General features: G+C 41.1%; 1 protein-coding gene across 2 annotated transcripts in view; it reads right to left on the reverse strand.

Annotated features, from left to right (window-relative positions):
• afg2a (AAA ATPase AFG2A) overlaps positions 1 to 19,106 on the reverse strand; it is an 88,106-nt gene that overhangs the window by 63,627 nt on the left and 5,373 nt on the right. For both annotated transcript variants that reach the window (XM_088991226.1, XM_088991225.1), the window contains exons 6-12: positions 18,352 to 18,855; positions 16,798 to 16,927; positions 16,660 to 16,716; positions 15,772 to 15,895; positions 14,692 to 14,793; positions 13,443 to 13,596; positions 3,575 to 3,729 (exon numbers count right to left, since the gene is read on the reverse strand). In XM_088991226.1, coding sequence (XP_088847352.1) covers positions 3,575 to 3,729; positions 13,443 to 13,596; positions 14,692 to 14,793; positions 15,772 to 15,895; positions 16,660 to 16,716; positions 16,798 to 16,927; positions 18,352 to 18,855 — 1,226 coding nt within the window. The remainder of the gene's footprint in view (positions 1 to 3,574; positions 3,730 to 13,442; positions 13,597 to 14,691; positions 14,794 to 15,771; positions 15,896 to 16,659; positions 16,717 to 16,797; positions 16,928 to 18,351; positions 18,856 to 19,106) is intronic.

The raw sequence follows: 19,106 nt of genomic DNA on the forward strand, positions 1-19,106 counted from the left end.
ACTTTTTTACAAATCCATGCACTTGTTAACTAGACAGACAGATGCATGATGTTAGCTGCTGCTAGCTTGACAAGAATTAGCGTACTAAATAGCCATTTTAGCTAGCTGTTGAGAAAAACAACTTTTTTTTACAAATCCATGATCTTGCTAACTAGAGAGATGTATGATGTTAGCTGCTGCTAGCTTGACAAACATTAGCTTACTAAAGAGCCATTTTAGCTAGCTGTTGAGAAAAACAACTTTTTTACAAATCCATGCACTTGCTAACTAGACAGACAGATGCATGATGTTAGCTGCTGCTAGCTTGACAAGAATTAGCGTACTAAATAGCCATTTTAGCTAGCTGTTGAGAAAAACAACTTTTTTACAAATCCATGATCTTGCTAACTAGAGAGATGTATGATGTTAGCTGCTGCTAGCTTGACAAGAATTAGCGTACTAAATAGCCATTTTAGCTAGCTGTTGAGAAAAACAACTTTTTTACAAATCCATGATCTTGCTAACTAGAGAGATGTATGATGTTAGCTGCTGCTAGCTTGACAAGAATTAGCGTACTAAATAGCCATTTTAGCTAGCTGTTGAGAAAAACAACTTTTTTACAAATCCATGATCTTGCTAACTAGAGAGATGTATGATGTTAGCTGCTGCTAGCTTGACAAACATTAGCTTACTAAAGAGCCATTTTAGCTAGCTGTTGAGAAAAACAACTTTTTTACAAATCCATGATCTTGCTAACTAGAGAGATGTATGATGTTAGCTGCTGCTAGCTTGACAAACATTAGCTTACTAAAGAGCCATTTTAGCTAGCTGTTGAGAAAAACAACTTTTTTACAAATCCATGCACTTGTTAACTAGACAGACAGATGCATGATGTTAGCTGCTGCTAGCTTGACAAGAATTAGCGTACTAAATAGCCATTTTAGCTAGCTGTTGAGAAAAACAACTTTTTTACAAATCCATGCACTTGCTAACTAGACAGACAGATGCATGATGTTAGCTGCTGCTAGAGCCCCGGTACCGCGGACCGGTACCGGGGGTTGGGAACCTCTGCTTGAATTGATCATGTGGACAGCTTCCATCTGCTGCCATCTACTGGCAGAGAAAAGGCATCTTCTTTTCCCCTAACGCAGCTGCAGCAGAATGTGTGTCCCACATGGCACAGTCGTGGGTTTTCTGGACGGAGAGCCGGCATGCGTGTTGGCCCGCGTTCGCCCGAGACGTGTTACTCGGCGAAAGCTTCATCGTTGCTCCCGAGGCTTGCGTTGACATTCTCACGCTCCAATTAATGGCGAGGCGCTTGAGTCACGTTGGTGGAATTACAAGGTGGACCTTTCGACTCACACCTCGCTCACTCATTTTTTAGTAGTAGAAGAAGAACAACAAGCGCTTATTATCTTATCCCATTGTTTTGTCAACTTTACAAGAGAAGCTGGCGCTTTGATGGCCTCACGATAGAAGGAAGAATGCCACATGAGATCTCAATTTCAACTAAGCCTTCAAGACAATATTCTCTTTCTTGTCATTTTAATACTAAATTGTTAACTCATTGACTGCCAGACAATGTGCAAAAATGTGTCCACGCCAGTGCCAGGGTTTTTGTCACTTTCTCACTCCAATTCCAGGTCCCACAGAATATGGACTTTTAGCACTGCATAAACATTCAATGCGGCGTAAGAACTTTGAACTCTTTCAACAGTAGCCAAAATGGAACTGTATCGTGCCACTTAGCAGTTTTTTTTTTTTTTTTTACGACGATACTAGTGCAGCGTGTTCTACCGGAAACAAATTCCTTGTGTTCTACATACTTGGCAATAAAGATGATTCTGATTCTGATGATATGGGCCTGGAGTTATATGAGCTTGAAATGGGGGCAGCTGTCCAAAATACTAGATGCTACTAGATGGACAGATGCATGATGTTAACTGGAAGAGGTCTGGCCAGCGCTTTAAAAAAGTTGTTTTGCTCAACAGCTAGCCAAAAAAGCTATTTAGTACGCTAATTCTTGTCAAGCTAGCAGCAGTTAACATCATGCATCTGTCTCTCTAGTTAGCAAATGCCTGGATTTGCAAAAAAAAAGTTCTTTAGCTCAACAGCTAGCTAAATAAGGTGGATTTTGTCTCGTTTTAGGTCTTATTTTGTAAAAAATTATGTTTTATCGGGACATAGGAACGGATCATTCTCATTTTAATGGTTTCTTATGGGAAATAAATGTTTGTCAGACAAACTTTTAAATACAATGCAATACTGATTTACATAGCGCTTTCACAACAGCTGAAGCTGTAATAAAGCGCTAACATGGAAACAAAGGCAACATTGCCAGAGGTCTGACCAGTGCTTTATCGGCACCCGATTTTTCAATATGAAGGAGAAATGTATTCCATTATGAAGCTCATTGAAATCCATCTTTTTTCATCTTCCACTTGTCCTCATTCGGTTCATGTGTGAGCCAGCTGACTTTTTGGGGGGAGGAGAGAGAATGGCAACACGCCGGAATGGTCGCCGATAAATCATAAAGCACGCACTGACAAACGAGCATTTTCAATGGCATTCAATGAAGAGTCTTGAAAGAATCGAACAAGTCGCCGCTGTGAGCCACATGTGCTAACAACGACATCACCGTGCTGTCAAAATGGTCTCGCTGAATTCATTACGAGTGAGGAAGACAAAAAAATGAGGTACCTTGTCATCCATGAGAATGACAATGAGGTCCATCTTCCAAACATGTATTTCCCAAGAGAAACCATTAAAATGAGAATAATCCGTTCCCGGGTCCCCATAAAACATCATTTTCTACCAAATAAGCCTTAAAACTACACAAAATACAGTGACACCTCAGCTTACGAAGTTGATTGGTTCAGAGAAAGTGTGTCTTAGGCGAAAAGTGTGTCTTCCAAACATGTATTTCCCAAGAGAAACCATTAAAATGAGAATAATCCATTCCCAGTTCCCCATAAAACATCATTTTCTACTAAGTAAGCCTTAAAACTACATAAAATAGACCTTATTTAATGTATAATAAATGTGCTATTGGATTGTAACGAACGAAATAAACTGTACAGTTTAATCAAGTCGTTTTATTGACCTTTGCGATGATCGTTGATGTCGTTGCCTCTTGATGAGATCCGAGTGAAGTTGCCGTGCTTTCTGGGCGATAATACCCTCACTCACACTGTCCCCTGCTAGCTGCTTTACGTTAATCCAAATCAACAGAAGCTTTTCAACCTCTTCTATTGCCTGAGACCGTTGCTTAGACAACACAGAAACACACATAGCCACACGTAGCAACGGTCCACTTAGCTTACCGGTAGTGGGACGCTGACTAACTCAGATGTGTGATGTCACGAACAAGGGGGCGGGACTTTCTGAAACGCCCCAGTTTCCAGCTCATTTTGTGGCAGTTTTGGGATATTTGAAGTCATTTTTCTTGGTGTTTTGCATTTGACTCAAACTAAATGCTATCAGCCTGCATGTTTTGGCTATTTTCGATGCTATCAAACGTTTTTCTGATGTCAGTTAGCAAACCAAAAAAGTGGTGTCGGTTGTCCTTTCAAGTCAAGGACTATCCGAGTCTTACCTTGGGCACATCGATGGAGACCTCCCTCATGGCGCTGGCCTTCACCACTGACATGGCCCACTGCAAATCGGACAGAGTGACCATCACCTTGCCCATCAGTTGCTGGTCCGACGGCTCGTCGGACGCTGCGATCGCTCGTCTTAGTGCATTTAAACCTGCGGAAAAATGTTAGCGGCGTTGTTACTGGATTCACATCCGGGTTACAATCTTTCAGTGTGGTTCGTGTTTTTCAATAGGTAACAAAATGAAACCTGTCAAATATGTATAGAAATAAATACATACATAAATAAATAGATATACAGATAAATAGATACATAATCAGATATATAAATAGATATACAGGTAAATAAATAAATAAATATATCAATAGATACATAATCAGATAAATAAATAAATAAATAAATAATTATACATATAAATAAATAGATATACAGATATACATATAAATAAATAAATAAAGAATATCTTGTTTTCTATCCTTTCACCCCACCCCAACACCATCCCTTTTCAATTGCTGCTGTGGACTGCAAATTTCCCCATTGTGGGACGAATAAAGGTATTCTGATTCTGAAATAAATAAATACATAAATAAATAAAGGAGTGTGGCTAACTCCCAGACAATGTGCAATAATGTACCCACTCCAGTGCCAGGGTTTTTGTCATTCTCACTCAAATTGCCCACAGAATATTGAGTTTTAGGATAATAATAATAAAATAAAAATAATAATAATAATAAAATAAAAATAATAATAATAATAATAATAATAATAATAATAATACATTGAATTTACAGGTTCCTTTCAAAGCACCCAAGGACTCGTTACAATAAAAAGACAATAAACATTCAATACAGCGTTAAAAAAATTAGACACTCTTCTTTCTTCAGAAAAAAAAAGAGTTAATTCCTAAACGATATGGGTCTGGAGTTATATGAGCTTGAAATGAGGGCGGCTGTCCAAAATACAATGAAATTGATACATATTGCTAAATAGTGCTTTAACAACAGCTAAAGCTGGAACAAAGCGCAAACATGGACAAAAGGCAAATGCTAGCCCCTGGTGGAAGAGAAAAAACATTGCTAGAGGTCTGACCAACGCTTTATTTGCAACGTTCAGTAAGAAAAGCAACCCCCAAACAAATTCGGAAATGGCGCTTTACGTCATATTTTCAATTCCCAAATAAATTTGGGAATGGCAGTGAATGACTTCAATAAAATTAAATAGTGGATAAAAATTTGAATTGTTGCCTTAAAAGACAAGCGACAGCATTTTTTCTTTCCTAACTGACACCAGAAAAACGTTTGATAGCACCTAAAATACCCAAAACACGCAGGATGATATTTTTAGTCAAATGCAAAACACCAAGAAAAATGACTTCAAGTGTCCCCAAAACTACTTCAAAATGACCCCGAAAACGCCAAGACGTCTTGCCTTGCTGGAGAATCAAAACAATGGCTTCCGATTGGGAGAAGATGCTTTCTTGTTCCTCATCCACTTATGAATATGATTCAAATAGTTCTGAAGAGGAAAGCATACATGTTTGCAATCGATTAAAGGAGTCCTCCCATATCAAATCGAGCCGTCAATGGCATCTGGACTGAAATGTAGTTTCACAGAAAATGCACAAGATGGCGCCCAAGCTTCGTTGGAAATGGGCTGATTTGTCTCCTGGGAATTTGTGTCAACTAGTATCAAATAGTAGTCTTGCACACACAACGATTTACCATAGCATTATTTATGTGTTTTCCTTCTAATTTCGCCATCAACACGTCGTTTTCAGACCAGACAAAGTACCCAAAATGCATTGTGTGTTGCTTTCTCGGTCAGGGGCGTTCCTGACATGACGTGACGTCAGGAATCGTCACCAACTGGAAAACAAGACTTCCTGAATAAAAGCGTGAGTCTTAAAAGGTAACATGTAGCTCTATGCGGTGGAATCTTATTAAAATACGCCCAGTAGAAGTCATTTGAAGGCATTTGACAAATGATGGACACAACTTGTCCGGAGGTGTCGGTTGTCCTTTAAATCCAGTGGGAAAACAAATTGAGGACGAGGACAAGGAAGCGGGACTTGTTTACGCCGCCATGACTTGAGTAAGGTGCTTCATCCCGTCTCCCGACTTTTTAATCCAATTTAAACTCTAAATCGTACACGCCGTACAAAACGCAAAGCAAATAAACTAATTCCTCCTTTTTTCGACATCACTCGCAAGTGCGCGAGCGAGCCTTGAATAGGCAAAATGGTGAGGCATTACTATCAAAACTCAGCCTTTGTCGGCCTCACAAAAGAAGTCACAGGAAAAGCGCTTAAGGAGAAAGAAAGCAGCCAGCCAGCCGGCCGACCGACGACTGACTTTCCATCCACAAAGCAAAGGATGTTGGGAAGAAAGAGGGTACTTATTTGCACCAAAAGGGGGTGTTTATTCCGACAAAAAGGAAGACTCTTTCTTGGTTGGATAATGGCATAAAAGCCGTCCGGAGAAGTGATTCCAAACATTCACGAAAGACAGAAGGAATGCTGGGTTTGTTTCATGGGTTGAACTAATTCCAGCTTGGCGGATATTGGGCTACTTATCGCCCCCGGTATAAATGTGGGTGCGTTCGTATTTCTTCGATGAAAAGGTTGCTTCAGTCGTCATCTGTACTTCTTTGAAGGAGTCGGACGTTTCGCTTCTCATCCAAGAAGCTTCGTCAGCAAACTAAACTTTTACTGGTAGTATCGGCCCTATATATATATATATATATATTTTGGGGTCAACAAGGTCAACATACAGTAGCACCACCATGTCTGGACAGTAGGGATATATATAGGGACGATACTACCAGTAAGACTTTAGTTCGCTGAAGAAGCATCTTGAATGAGAAGCGAAACGTCTGACACCTTCAAAGAAGTACAGACGACGGCTGAAGAAACCTTTTCATCGATGGACCACTCCTGTACAACTGATAGCTTACACAGACAAGGGATATTTACCATCAATTAAGCAAGGTAGCATTTGTGGTAGGTACTTCCTTAATTTAGAAAAATCCTTTATACTTCTCAACAATGCTTTTTTTTTGCGATGAATCATCTTATTGTGTTTCAAGTTGTGAAAAATGGGACAGGCAACTTTATGGCCGGGCAGGCAACTTTTCAGAGTTGTCTGCCCGCTTCTGATAGTTTAGGCCTTGCTAACCTGCTACTGCTAAGTACCAAACGATGATGCAACAATGCGAGATAAGCAAAGGAAAGTGGTCAACTGAAAAAAGGAAGGCCCGTTTTTATAACTCAGAATTAAAGCCCGTATGTGGGCGATGATTAGTAGTTCCAAAAGCGTCCCGCAACTGCTTTTCTAGGCTAACCGTATATTAGCGACAAGCTTTTCCAGCACATGTGCGCAGCTTCCTGCTCGGAACCGGAGGGGGTTCTCGCTGTGGCAAATGCTCAAGTGGTTCGGACGGGGCCAGGAAGCCGGATTGAGGCGGGAAATGTGGCCAACCGACCCCAAAACATGCAACATGTGCACGTCAACACCCCCCTAAGCGGCAGATACAGCGGCGGCCATCCCTTCAGAGAAGATGTTGAGATGGCAACAAAAAAAAATGATGACTGCTTTGTTTCATCAGACTTGGCTTTTTTTGTTTCAAATGTATCACCTCAGCGCACAAACTTAATTGCTTCCCAGAAAGTGTGTGTAAGGTGAAAAGTTCGTCTGCCAAACATTTGTTTCCCATAAGAAACCATTACAATGACAATAATCCGTTCCCAGGTCCCCATCAAACATCATTTTCTACTAAATAAGCCTTAAAACTACACAAATGTAAAGTGACCTTGAGAGTTTTGAAATATTATATATTAAAATATACCTTATTGTATTTATAATAAATGCTTTGTTGTATTGTAATTAAAGAAATAAACTGTACTATATAATAAAGTTGTTTTATTGACCTTTGCGATGGTCACTGATGTAGACATGACGTCCCTGATCCACTGGTGAAAAGGACGCTTTGATTCTCTCTTTTTATCTAGAACGGCTTCAAAAAACAAAGAAAGTGCAGAAAGTGCATAAGATTGAAGACTGTCTGCGTCTTTGTGTTGTCATATTACAGGTAACATCCGACTTACGACCGAGTTCCCTTCCGACCAAACGGTCTTAAGTCGAAATCAATTCAAAATGTTGAATAGAGACTCCCCCGCTGGTGCCATCACACGGTCGATTGCTGCGCTAGAGTGAGATGCTGGCCGGCTGGCCAAAATTATCCTACGCATTGCCGGCCTGCTAGCGCGTTGCGGTGCCAGGCGTAGAATTAAAAATAAAAAAAAATGGGTCTGGAGATCACGGTCGCAAGTACGGATAGTCGTAAGTCGAGCTAGTCGTAAGTCAGATGTTACCTGTATTTGTCATGGAGTTTTTTGTTATTGTTTTGACTTCAAGATGGCGCCGCGACAGTGGCTGCATTTACAGAAGCTCCTGTATTTTGTTTTTCTACTTTTTCCTTTCCTTTCATCACTTTGCTGCTGTGAAATATAAATGTCTCCACTGCGAGACTAATTAAGGCTAATCCAATGAAGCACGCCCTTTCATAGTTGGACTACTTCTTTTGCAAACGTGCACTTTGTAAGATTCGGGTTGCACTCGATCTCTGGAAAGTGCTTGGAGTCGACATAAGGTTCAAATTAGAGCGTGTAGCGCTGCCTGGCTCGCCTGTTTTGCTTTTTTTTTCTTTTTTTTTCTTTCTTCGTTCCCCTTTCCCCTGCCTGTCCATCGGATGTTTTCATAACCAAACCAAATGTGTGCTCAGAGTGGGCCAAAAGCACTCAGGAGAGAGAAGAGCCCTGAAGTCCAAAACATGTTGGAGGCACATTGTTGAATTGAATTTCCGCTGCCCCGCGGACGTCCGTCAAAGCGCTTCAGGGTCCGATCATATTATCATTATTGGGATAACCCGCTCGGAAAAAGTCACATTGATGCACTGCGCAGCTACCCGAGCAATAATAACAAGAAGAAGAAAAAGAAGAAGAAAGAGAAGAAGAAAAAGAAGAAAAAAAGAAGAGAAAGAAGAAGAAAAAGAAGAAAAAGAGATCCTAAGTACAGGTTGTAACTCGGATGTTACCTGTATGTAGAACACACAAGGAATTTGTCTCCGGTAGAACATGCTGCACTAGTATCATTCTAAAAAAAAAGACCTGAGAATTAAAGGACAACCGACACCACTTTTTTGTTTCCTAACTGACATCAGAATAACGTTTTGTCATGATCTGGTTGGCGACCAACGGGTGGCGCTGTCAGCTCCGCCTGCACCTGCACAGGTGCTGGTCGTTACAATCAGTGACACTTAAAAGGACTCCCGGCACGACCATTCGGGGTCAGGTAATTGTTGAATGTCATTGTTGTTTGATGCACTGTTGTGTGATGTTGAACGCATTGTTTGCTGTTGTATGCAATTGTATGCATTGTGTGCCGTGTATGTGTTTGTTTAACCTTGGCGGACTTTTACTCTTGGTCTTTATTTGATACTTTGTTTTTTTTCTGTTTGAATGACTTTGATGTTTTAGATTTTGTTCCTGTTGACTTTATTTTAATACAATCTATCAAACACAACCTGCTGCGCCCTCCTGCCTGCTTTTTGGGATCGACATCTGCCATCACCACCTTGCAAACGGACACGTTTTATAGCTTCTAAAATAGCCAAGACATGCAGGCTGATATTTTTAGCAAAACACCAATAAAAATGACTTAAAGTGTCTAAAAACGACTTCAAATTGAAATCAGAAGGTCCCGCCCCCTTGTTCGTGGTGTCACACCAAGACGTCTTGCGTTGCTTGAGAATCAAAACAATTGCTTCAGACTGAAAGATGCTTTCTTGTTACTCATCCAGTTATGAATATGATTGAAATAGTTCTGAAGAGGAAAGCATAAATGTTTGCAATTGATTCAAGGAGTCCTCCCATATAAATTCGAGCCGTCAATGACAGCAATGTAGCGTCCCAGAAAATGCACAAGATGGCGCCATAGCTCCGTTGGAAATGGGCTGATTTGTCGCCTGGGAATTTGTGTCAGCGAATATCAAATAGTTGTCTTGGTGCAACACACAACGATTCACCATCGGGGTATTTGTGTGTTTTCCTTCTAATTTCGCCCTCAACACAGATCAACACGAAGTTTTCACACCAAACTAAGTACCGCAAAATGCATTATGTGTGGCTTTCTCGGTCAGCTGCGTTTCTGACGTGATGTCACATCAGGAATCATCACCAACTCAAAAACAAGACTTCCTGAATGTTCAGCGCGATTCTTAAAACGTAAAGTATAGCTTTAATATGCGGTGGAATCTTTGTCAAATACGCTCAGTCGAAGTCATTGGAAGCCATTTTACAAATTATGGACATAACTTGATCCGGAGGCGTCGGTTGTCCTTTAAGTAAGGAGGACACTCACAAAGGCTAATCTAATCTAATGGAATCGAATTTCTTCATGTGTGATGCATGTGTGAAATAAAAAAAGGGGGTCAGTTGGCCCGGTTGTGTCCAAACGTTTCCATTGCTCGAACGTGTGTGGACGGACAGCGTCTCACCGGGATGAATTGCTGAATATTTTTTCCACTTGCCGGGGTTTCCGCAACACCCTCCGCACCTGCACACTCTTTACAATCGACCAACATCTGCTCTCTCAGCTGCAAAACTATGTTGCAATACAATGTGCTCTTCAAGTGTGTGACCACACACACATCCACATGCTGGTCTGATGACACTTGCATTCATGCCAATTCAAGCAGCAAATAGATAGCCTGATGGCCAACTAGGTGATTACGTTGATTTTTTTCTATTTTTCCCCGAAAAATACTAGGAATCGTGTACTTTCTCTCAAAACAATACAAAGAAGTAACTAGTGCCTCTTTGTGTCTGCGACACTGCTGCTAAACTAATACCAACAAGCATTGAAGGTGGAGAAAAGGAGTCAAAACATATCAGGAGAGCACTCACAAACTGTGGGTACCCTCAGTGGTCGTTTAACAAATGTCAAAAGGAAAGAATAGGGAATGAAACCAAACATTCCGAAGATACAAAAAGGAGAGGAGTAGCAGCGCCTTACATTGCAGGAGTTTCTGAAAAAGTCATTTGGCAACACAACATTCCTACTTAGTTCAAACCGATAAACACTATAAGGCAGAAATGAGTACATCCAAAAGATAGGCTGCCAAATGAAAAACAAAGTAATGTAGTTTATTCCATACATTGTAAGAATGAAAATTGTAAAGAGCAGTACATTGGGGAGACTCAACAAATTCTCCAAAAAAGACTTTATCAACATGGCAGGGATAATACGAGTGGGCCTCAATCGGCAGTACATTTGCACCTAAAAGCTAGTAACCACTCATTTGGCGACAATGAGGTTAAAATGTTATCGAAAGAACATAGATGCTTTGGAAGGGGAGTAAACGAAGCAATTTTCATGAAAGAACTAAATGCTTCATTAAACCGATATGGTGGGGTGAGGTTCAATTTGGATCGTTCGTACAACAACCTGCTTAGGCAACATAGGATTAGTAATACTGATGAGGTGATACCGGTGGAAGTGCGACAATCAGGCCAGTCGTCAGTCAGGACAATAGAAGCGTTCAGTGGAGCCGCAGGAATTAGTCCTCTGCTCCCCCCAACCTGGGAGCAGCGACCAATCATAGTAGAGTCCGGCACCGCCACCTCTGGACAGTAGATATATATATATATATATATATATATATATATATATATATATATATCTATATATATATATATATATATATATATATATATATATATATATATATATATATATATATATATATATATATATATATATATATATATATTTACATATACATATAGGGCCGATACTACCAGTAAGACTTTAGTTTGCTGATGAAGTTCCTTGGATAAGAAGCGAAATGTCCGACACCTTGAAAGAAGTACAGACGATGGCTGAAGAAACCTTTTCATCAATAGTGCCTCTTTGCAATTTTTTTCTTCTGATGATACTAGTGCAGCGTGTTCTTGCGGAGACAAATTCCTTGTGTGTTCTACATACTTGGCCAATAAAGATGATTCTGATTCCTGTATTTATCTTCACGCATCTGCCTTTTAATTTGCTTTCCGGCGGGTTTTAACTAAAGCGTGTTAGCCAAATAACTTGGGCGTAGGAGGGGGGGGAGGGGAGTAAATAACTCTTGGTTGTGAAGTTAGACAAGCGGATCTTTGTGTTTATTATTGCTCATAATCAATTTTACAGGCGCCCTTTTTTTGTTATGGTGGGGGCTTCCCCTGTTTACGGATGCTTGTAAACAGCCAAGATCGGATGTGGCACAAATGAAACAAGTGTGCGTGTGTGTGTGTGTGTGTGTGTGTGTGTGTGTGTGTGTGTGTGTGTGTGTGTGTGTGTGTGTGTGTGTGTGTGTGTGTGTGTGTGTGTGTGTGTGTCTGTGCGCGTGTGCGTGTGTACACACACTCAACATATACACACACACATTCCATCTCAGGGCTTTGTTCAAGCTTCAGCTGTTGTTAAAGCGCTATCTCAACCAATATCGCATTGTATTTTGGACAGCTTCCCTGATTTCAAATTCATATAACTCCATATCATTTAGGAATGAACTCTTTTTTTCTGATGAAAGAAGAGATTCTAACGTTTCTTACGCTGCATTGAATGTTGATGTAGTCCTAAAAGTCAATATTCTGTGAGTTCTGCCATTGGAGTGACAATGACAAAAACCCTGGCACTGGAGTGAACACATTGTTTTTGCACGTCTGTCTGCCAGAGTTAACAAGTGCATTTTTGTCCAGTACGACAACATTTATCATGGCACTATTTCTTCCAATTGTTGAAAATAATGTAATATCGGAGGAAAACGGAGGAAGATGTTGAAATGTTACTAAAATAAGGCATCTGAGCCAGGCCAAAATGCAACACGTTGCCAAGGTCTCCTTTGAAAAGCTGCCAGTCACGCCAGTTGACGGCAAGAACGTGGCCTTGGACCACCCGCATAGTCGCCACACATACTCACTCAGTATGTGAGTCAATGGGATGCGTCGGGGGATGTGGTTTAGGAGGAGGTGGTTTTGGTGGTTTCTGTCTTTCGGACTCTCGGAATACCACGGAAACCCCTGACTTCCTTTTAGCTTAATATCAACACAGAGGATTTAAAGGACAAGCGACACCATTTTTTTTTTTTTTTTTTACGTTTCCTAACTGACATCAGAAAAAACGTTTGATAGCATCTCAAATGCCCAAAACACGCTGGCTGATAGTTTTAGTCAAATGCAAAACACCAAGAAAAATGACTTCAAGTGTCACAAAACTACTTCAAGTTTCAGAAGGTCCCGCCCCCTTGTTCGTGATGTCACGCCAAGACGTCTTGCCTTGCTCCAGAATCAAAACAATGGCTTCAGATTGGGAGAAGATGCTTTCTTGTGACTCACCCAGCTATGAATATGATTCAAATAGTTCTGAAGAGGAAAGCATACATGTTTGCAATCCATTCAAGAAGTCCTCCCGTGTCAATTCGAGCCGTCAGAACTTCAATGTAGCGTCCCAGAAAATGCATAAGATGGCGCCCAAGCTCCGTTGGAAATGAGCTGATTTGTCGCTTGGGAATTTGTGTCAACTAGTATCAAATAGTAGTCTTGGTGCAACACACAATGATTCACCATGGCGTTATTTATGTGTTTTCCTTCTAATTTCGCCATCAACACGAAGTTTTCAGAGCAAACAAAGTACCCAAAATGCATCGTGTGTTGCTTTCTCGGTCAGGGGCCTTCCAGACGTGACATCACGTTAGGCATCGTCATCAACTCGAAAACAAGACTTCCGGAATATTCAGCGCGAGTCTCGGAGTGAGAAATTGGCCATTCTTACCGGCTTCTTTGCAAACAGCAGCGAGGTCGGCGCCGACGTAGCCATGAGCTTTTTCAGCCAAGCGTGTCACTTCCTGTGCGGTGGCTTCACATGGGATCGCGCTAAGCTGCTTGTGCAGAATATCGGCACGCTCGGCAGCACCGGGAACGCCGACCTGTTGGAGGGGAAATGCTGTTATAGATATGTATGACTGCATATTGTGATGACAACACTTTTAAAGGACAACCGACACCTCCGGACAAGTTGTCTCCATAATTTGAAAAATCACTTCTACTGAGCGTATTTTACAAGGAGCATATAGCTATGATTTATGTTTTAAGACTCGCGCTGAATATTCAGGAAGTCTTGTTTTCGAGTTGATGACGATTCCTGACGTGACGTCACGTCAGGAATGCCCTTGACCGAGAAAGCCACACACATTGCATTTTGGATACTTTGTTTGGTCTGAAAATTTTGTGTTGATGGCGAAATTGCAGTGACACGCATAAAGACGGTGGAAGTTGACACAAATTCCCAGGCGACAAATCAGCCCATTTCCAACGGAGCTTGGGTGCCATCTTTTGCATTTTCTTGGCACTACATTGCTGTCAGTGACGGCTCGAATCGATATGGGAGGACTCCTTTAATCGATTGCAAACATGTCTGCTTTCCTCTTCACAACTATTTGAATCATATTCATAACTGGATGAGTAACAAGAAAACATCTTCTCCCAATCTGAAGCCATTGTTTTGATTCTATAGCAAGGCAAGACGTCCTGGCGTGACGTCACGAACAAGGGGGCGGGACCTTCTGAAACTGGCCACTTCCAGTTTCAAATTGAAGTACTTTTAAGACACTTGAAGTCATTTTTATTGGTGTTTTGCATTTGACTAAAAACATTAGCCTGCATTTTGGGTATTTTAGATGCTATAAAACGTTTTTATGGTGTCAATTAGCAAACAAAAAATTGGTGTCGGTTGTCCTTTAAGCGATATCTACATAATTCTGTCATAGGATTTGGTCAATATATGTATGTGCGTGTGTACACACAATATAACACATATGAAGAGTTTTCAGAATCAGAAAACCTTTATTCGTCCCACAATGGGGAAATTTGCGTTATAATTTACGTTGTAATTTGCGTTAGAATGAGAATAATGAAATCACAAGCGGTTCAAAAAGCCTCTCGGGAACTCCAGAGAAATCATTTGGACAATGTAGTGCTTATAAAGTTGAGGAAATGCCATTTTGGGCTTTTCCAGTAGGTACCTCCAGTTCCTTGTCGAAGCGTCCAGGTCGCCTGAGTGCCGGGTCAAGAGCATGGGGTCGGTTTGTGGCCCCGAGAACCAGAAGCTGGCCCAAGTGGTCCTCCTGGATAGAATCAAGGATCGTTTTCAAGACAGACAAACAATTATGAGCACAAAAGAGGTTCAAATGGTATGAAGAAATCCATCCGAATGACAAGTCGGCTGCCATTTTCTTCTTTGGAGAACAGCCTCACACTCTCTCCCTCCCTCATCTATTTAATGTTTGCAGCTCTGTGTTTCTGTAAACCCCCTCCCCCTCATTGCTGCATTCTTGACCAATCACGTGGCTTTAACCGGCGACTGGGAATAGAGGACTGCCATTTTGTTGTTAGAAGAACGGGCTCGTTCGCGAACGACACATCGCTCATTGTGGCGCTCCGTGTGTATCCCGAAAAATAGTTTGTATGCCAAAGTTAAATTGTCATAAATTTAACATTCGGAAACTGAAAAGTTCGTTAGCCAAGGGGTTCGTAAACCGAGGTATCACTGTATATATATCTATACAGTGGGGCTTTGAACTTTAAGCGCCTCTAAAGAAACAAAGAAGAGAAGCCACACCAGAGGTTGAGTTACCAACAGTCCTTCAACAACCATCACAAAGGTAAATAAAACTTTATTTTACAGTACAGCTTAATTCTTTAATTACAGTCCTTATGGAATGTGACTCTTTCTAAACAGCAATTCCCTCTGACCGCCGACCTCCAACGCCATTCCATCAAGCCATCAACGACCATCACAAAGGTCAAACAAATGACTTTATTATCGAGTAGTTTATTTCTTTCATTACAATACAATAGCACATTTATTATACATAGAATAAGGTATGTTGTGTGTAGTTTTAAGGCTTATTTAGTTGAAAATTATATTTTATGGAGACCTGGGAACGGATTATTCGGATTTGAATGGTTTCCTATGGTAAATATTTTTTGGGATACACACTTTTCGCCTTACACACTCTGTCTGGGAACCAATTAAGTTCGTAAGCCAAGGTCTCACTGTACCCGGAAATCCATCAAGCTCTCCCTCTCAAAAGAATACTTACAGAACCGATCCCGTCCATGAGAGTCAAGAGGGAGGCCACCACTCGCTTCTCCACTTCATTCTGCGCACCCTCCCGCTTGGGACAAAGAGCATCCAGTTCATCGATGAAGATGATCGAAGGTCTCCTGTCCAACCACCCCCCAAAAAAATGATGAAAAGGTTTCTTCAGCCATCATCTCTACTTCTTTGAAGGTGTCGGGCGTTTCACTTCTTATCCAAGAAGCTTTGTCAGCAAACTAAAGTCTTACTGGTAGTTTCGGCCCGATATATATATATCCCTACTGGCCAGACATTTATTTTCCATAAAATAAGGTCTATTTTGTGTAGTTTTAAGGCTTATTTAGTAGAAAATTATGTTTTATGGGGACTTGGGAACAGATTATTCTCATTTTTAATGGTTTCTTATGGGAAATACATGTTTAGAAAACACTGTAATTGCATGGAAACGTCATGTTATCAAGACAGTGAAGACAGACAGATAGACAGAGATGGATGGATGGAATGATGGACAGACGGACGGACAGACAGAGACAGGCAGGGATGGAAGAAGAACAAGAAGAACAAGAACAAGAACAAGAAGAATACATTTCTTTTCTACGCACCTTTCAAAACTCTCAAGGTCACTTTCCAGTCACAGGATACAGTCGCTAATCGATAGCTACCTGGCCAGCTCGATAGCTAAACGATAGCTAGCTAGATAGCAAATAGATAGATAGATAGCTTGATAGCTAGCTCGACTGTCATAAATCTTCTCTCATAAGGAATTCTGTCAAACGGAAATTCCTTCATCCGGGGAAAAAAAAAAGATATCTAGCCAGATAGCTAACAGATAGCATCTAGATAAAAAGCACAACAGGTTGACGTTTAAAGGCAACGTTAAAATGTTAACCTTTTGGATGCCTCAGTGAAGATTTGCCTGAGCTTCTCTTCGGTTTCACCGTAGAACCTGAAGAGGAACATGACAAGATTACAAACCCTACTCAGATGATATGGAGTTTGGCATTAGCCTAGCTAGCATCAACCTTACTTGCTGATGATTTCCGGACCGTTGATCACAATCATGTGAGCGCCCACCTCGTTGGCGATGGCTCGTCCGATCATGGTCTTGCCCGTGCCGGGAGGCCCGTACAGAAGAACTCCTCGCGGAGTGGGAATGCCTGGTCAAGACAAAAGCTTCAGTTGGAGTTTCAGCAAGGATAAATAGCTAGCTAGCTAGCTAGTTATTAGCTGGCTGGCTATCTAGTTAGCTATCTATTAGCTATGTATTAGGTCACTCGCTTTCTATCTATTTGCGTTCTATTTGCTATCTATGAGCTAACTGGCTGGCTATATATTAGCTGGCTGGCTATCTACTTAGCTATCTGGATAACTATCTATTAGTTATACATTAGCTCACTAGCATTCTATCTATTAGCTAACTGGCTAGCTGGCTGGCTCTTGAGCTAGCTATCTATTAGCTGCCTTGCTATCTAGTTAGCTATATGGCTAACTATCTATTAGCTACATATTAGCTAGCTAGCTTTCTATCTATTTGAGTTATTCCGGGTTGAGTGAACGCTGGCGCATGTTTATGTTTCATTATTTTTATTATTATTATTATTATTATTATTATTATTATTATTATTAAATGCTCCTTTTTAAAAATAATCATCATTTTTAAGTGAAATCATGTGAACTACGTTTTTTCCTCCATTTTACATGTGTTATATTTTTAGGGGGGGTCGGAGTAGAAAGTATTATTTTTAAAAAGCTTAAAGGACAACCGACGTCACTTTTTTGTTTTTAACTGACACCAGAAAAACGTTTTATAACATCTAAAATACCCAAAAACATGCAGTATGATATTTTTAGTCAAATGCAAAACACCAATAAAAATGACTTCAAGTATCCAAAATCTGCAAAAAATTAACCCGGAAGTGGCCAGTTTCAGAAAGTCCCGCCCCCTTGTTCTTGATGTCACCCCAAGACGTCTTGCATTGCTGGAGAATCAAAACAATTGCTTCTGATTGGGACACACATCCAGTGATGAATATGATTCAAATAGTCCTGATGAGCAAAGCAATAGCTAGCGAGATTGATAGCTAGCGAAAGATAGCAAGTGAGATAGCTAGCAAGGTAGCTATCTATATCAATAGCTAGCAAGATCGATAGCTAGCGAGACAGATAGCTAGCAAGATAGATAGCCAGCGAGATAGATCACAAGATTGATAGCTAGCGAGATAGATGGCTAGTGAGATAGCTATCTATATCGATAGTTAGCTAGCGAGATAGATAGCTAGCGAGATTGATGGCTAGCGAGATTGATAGCTAGCGAGATAGCTCGCTAGCGAGATAGGTAGTTAGCGAGATATCTAGCAAGATTGATAGCTTGCGAGATTGATAGCTAGCGAGATAGATGGCTAGTGAGATAGCTGGCTAGCGAGATCGATAGCTAACGAGATAGTTATAAAGGTAACCAAAATAAAATTACAAGAAAAATCAGGCCGAAAATCTAATAAAAAAGCGATTATGTTACAATTTCATGGAAAAACATTTTTTTTGAAGAGAAGATGAGATTTGATGATGTATTTATATGACATACCATAGTTGGAGAAGAGTTGTGGGTGTTTGAGAGGCAGCTCGATCGTTTCTTTGATGACATCCAATTGGCTGCTGAGCCCGCCAATCATGTCATACGTCACTTGTGTTCTTTTGGCTCGGCCCTCCTCCTCAACGGCTTTGCTCGCAAAACGAAGCTTCGTCGTCGAGGCCACGCGGTACAAGGTGTCGACACTCGAAAACCCGGCAGAGGGCGCTACGGGGCTTTGGGGAGGACATTCTGTGCTGAAGGAACCGTTCGAGTTCGCCTCACAGTCAGCAGGGGAGTCGATGGGGTTCACAATGGGAGAAGTCGGGGAGAGTGGAGGCAGGCAAGCGGCGGGTCGGTGCGGCGTGCTGGCCGCGGGGGTCGCCGGAGGACCGCTGGGGTCATCCAACGCCAGCAGGCTGAACTGGAGGGAGGGGTCAGCAAGGCTAGAGTCCCCCACAGACCACGGCGACGACGACGACGACTCTGTGCCATTGGTCACAGGAGGATAAAGAGGCCCTTTATATCATCATAAGAAGAAGAAGAAGAAGAACAAGAAGAAGAAGAACAAGAACAAGAAGAAAAAAGAAAAAGAAGAAAAAGAAGAAGAAAAAGAAACATTTCATTTGTAAGCACCTTTCAAAACTCTCAAGGTCACTTTACAGTCACAGGATCAATTTTTTTCTGCGGGTGAGCAGCAGCAGCCACACTCGCCAGCGTTTACTCAACCCGGAAGTAACAAAGTAAACAAATAATAAAAAAAATAATAA

Source organism: Hippocampus bargibanti, linkage group LG02 (assembly GCF_051943395.1).
Source record: "Hippocampus bargibanti isolate YZ-2025 linkage group LG02, ASM5194339v1, whole genome shotgun sequence".
Lineage (NCBI taxonomy): Eukaryota > Metazoa > Chordata > Actinopteri > Syngnathiformes > Syngnathidae > Hippocampus > Hippocampus bargibanti.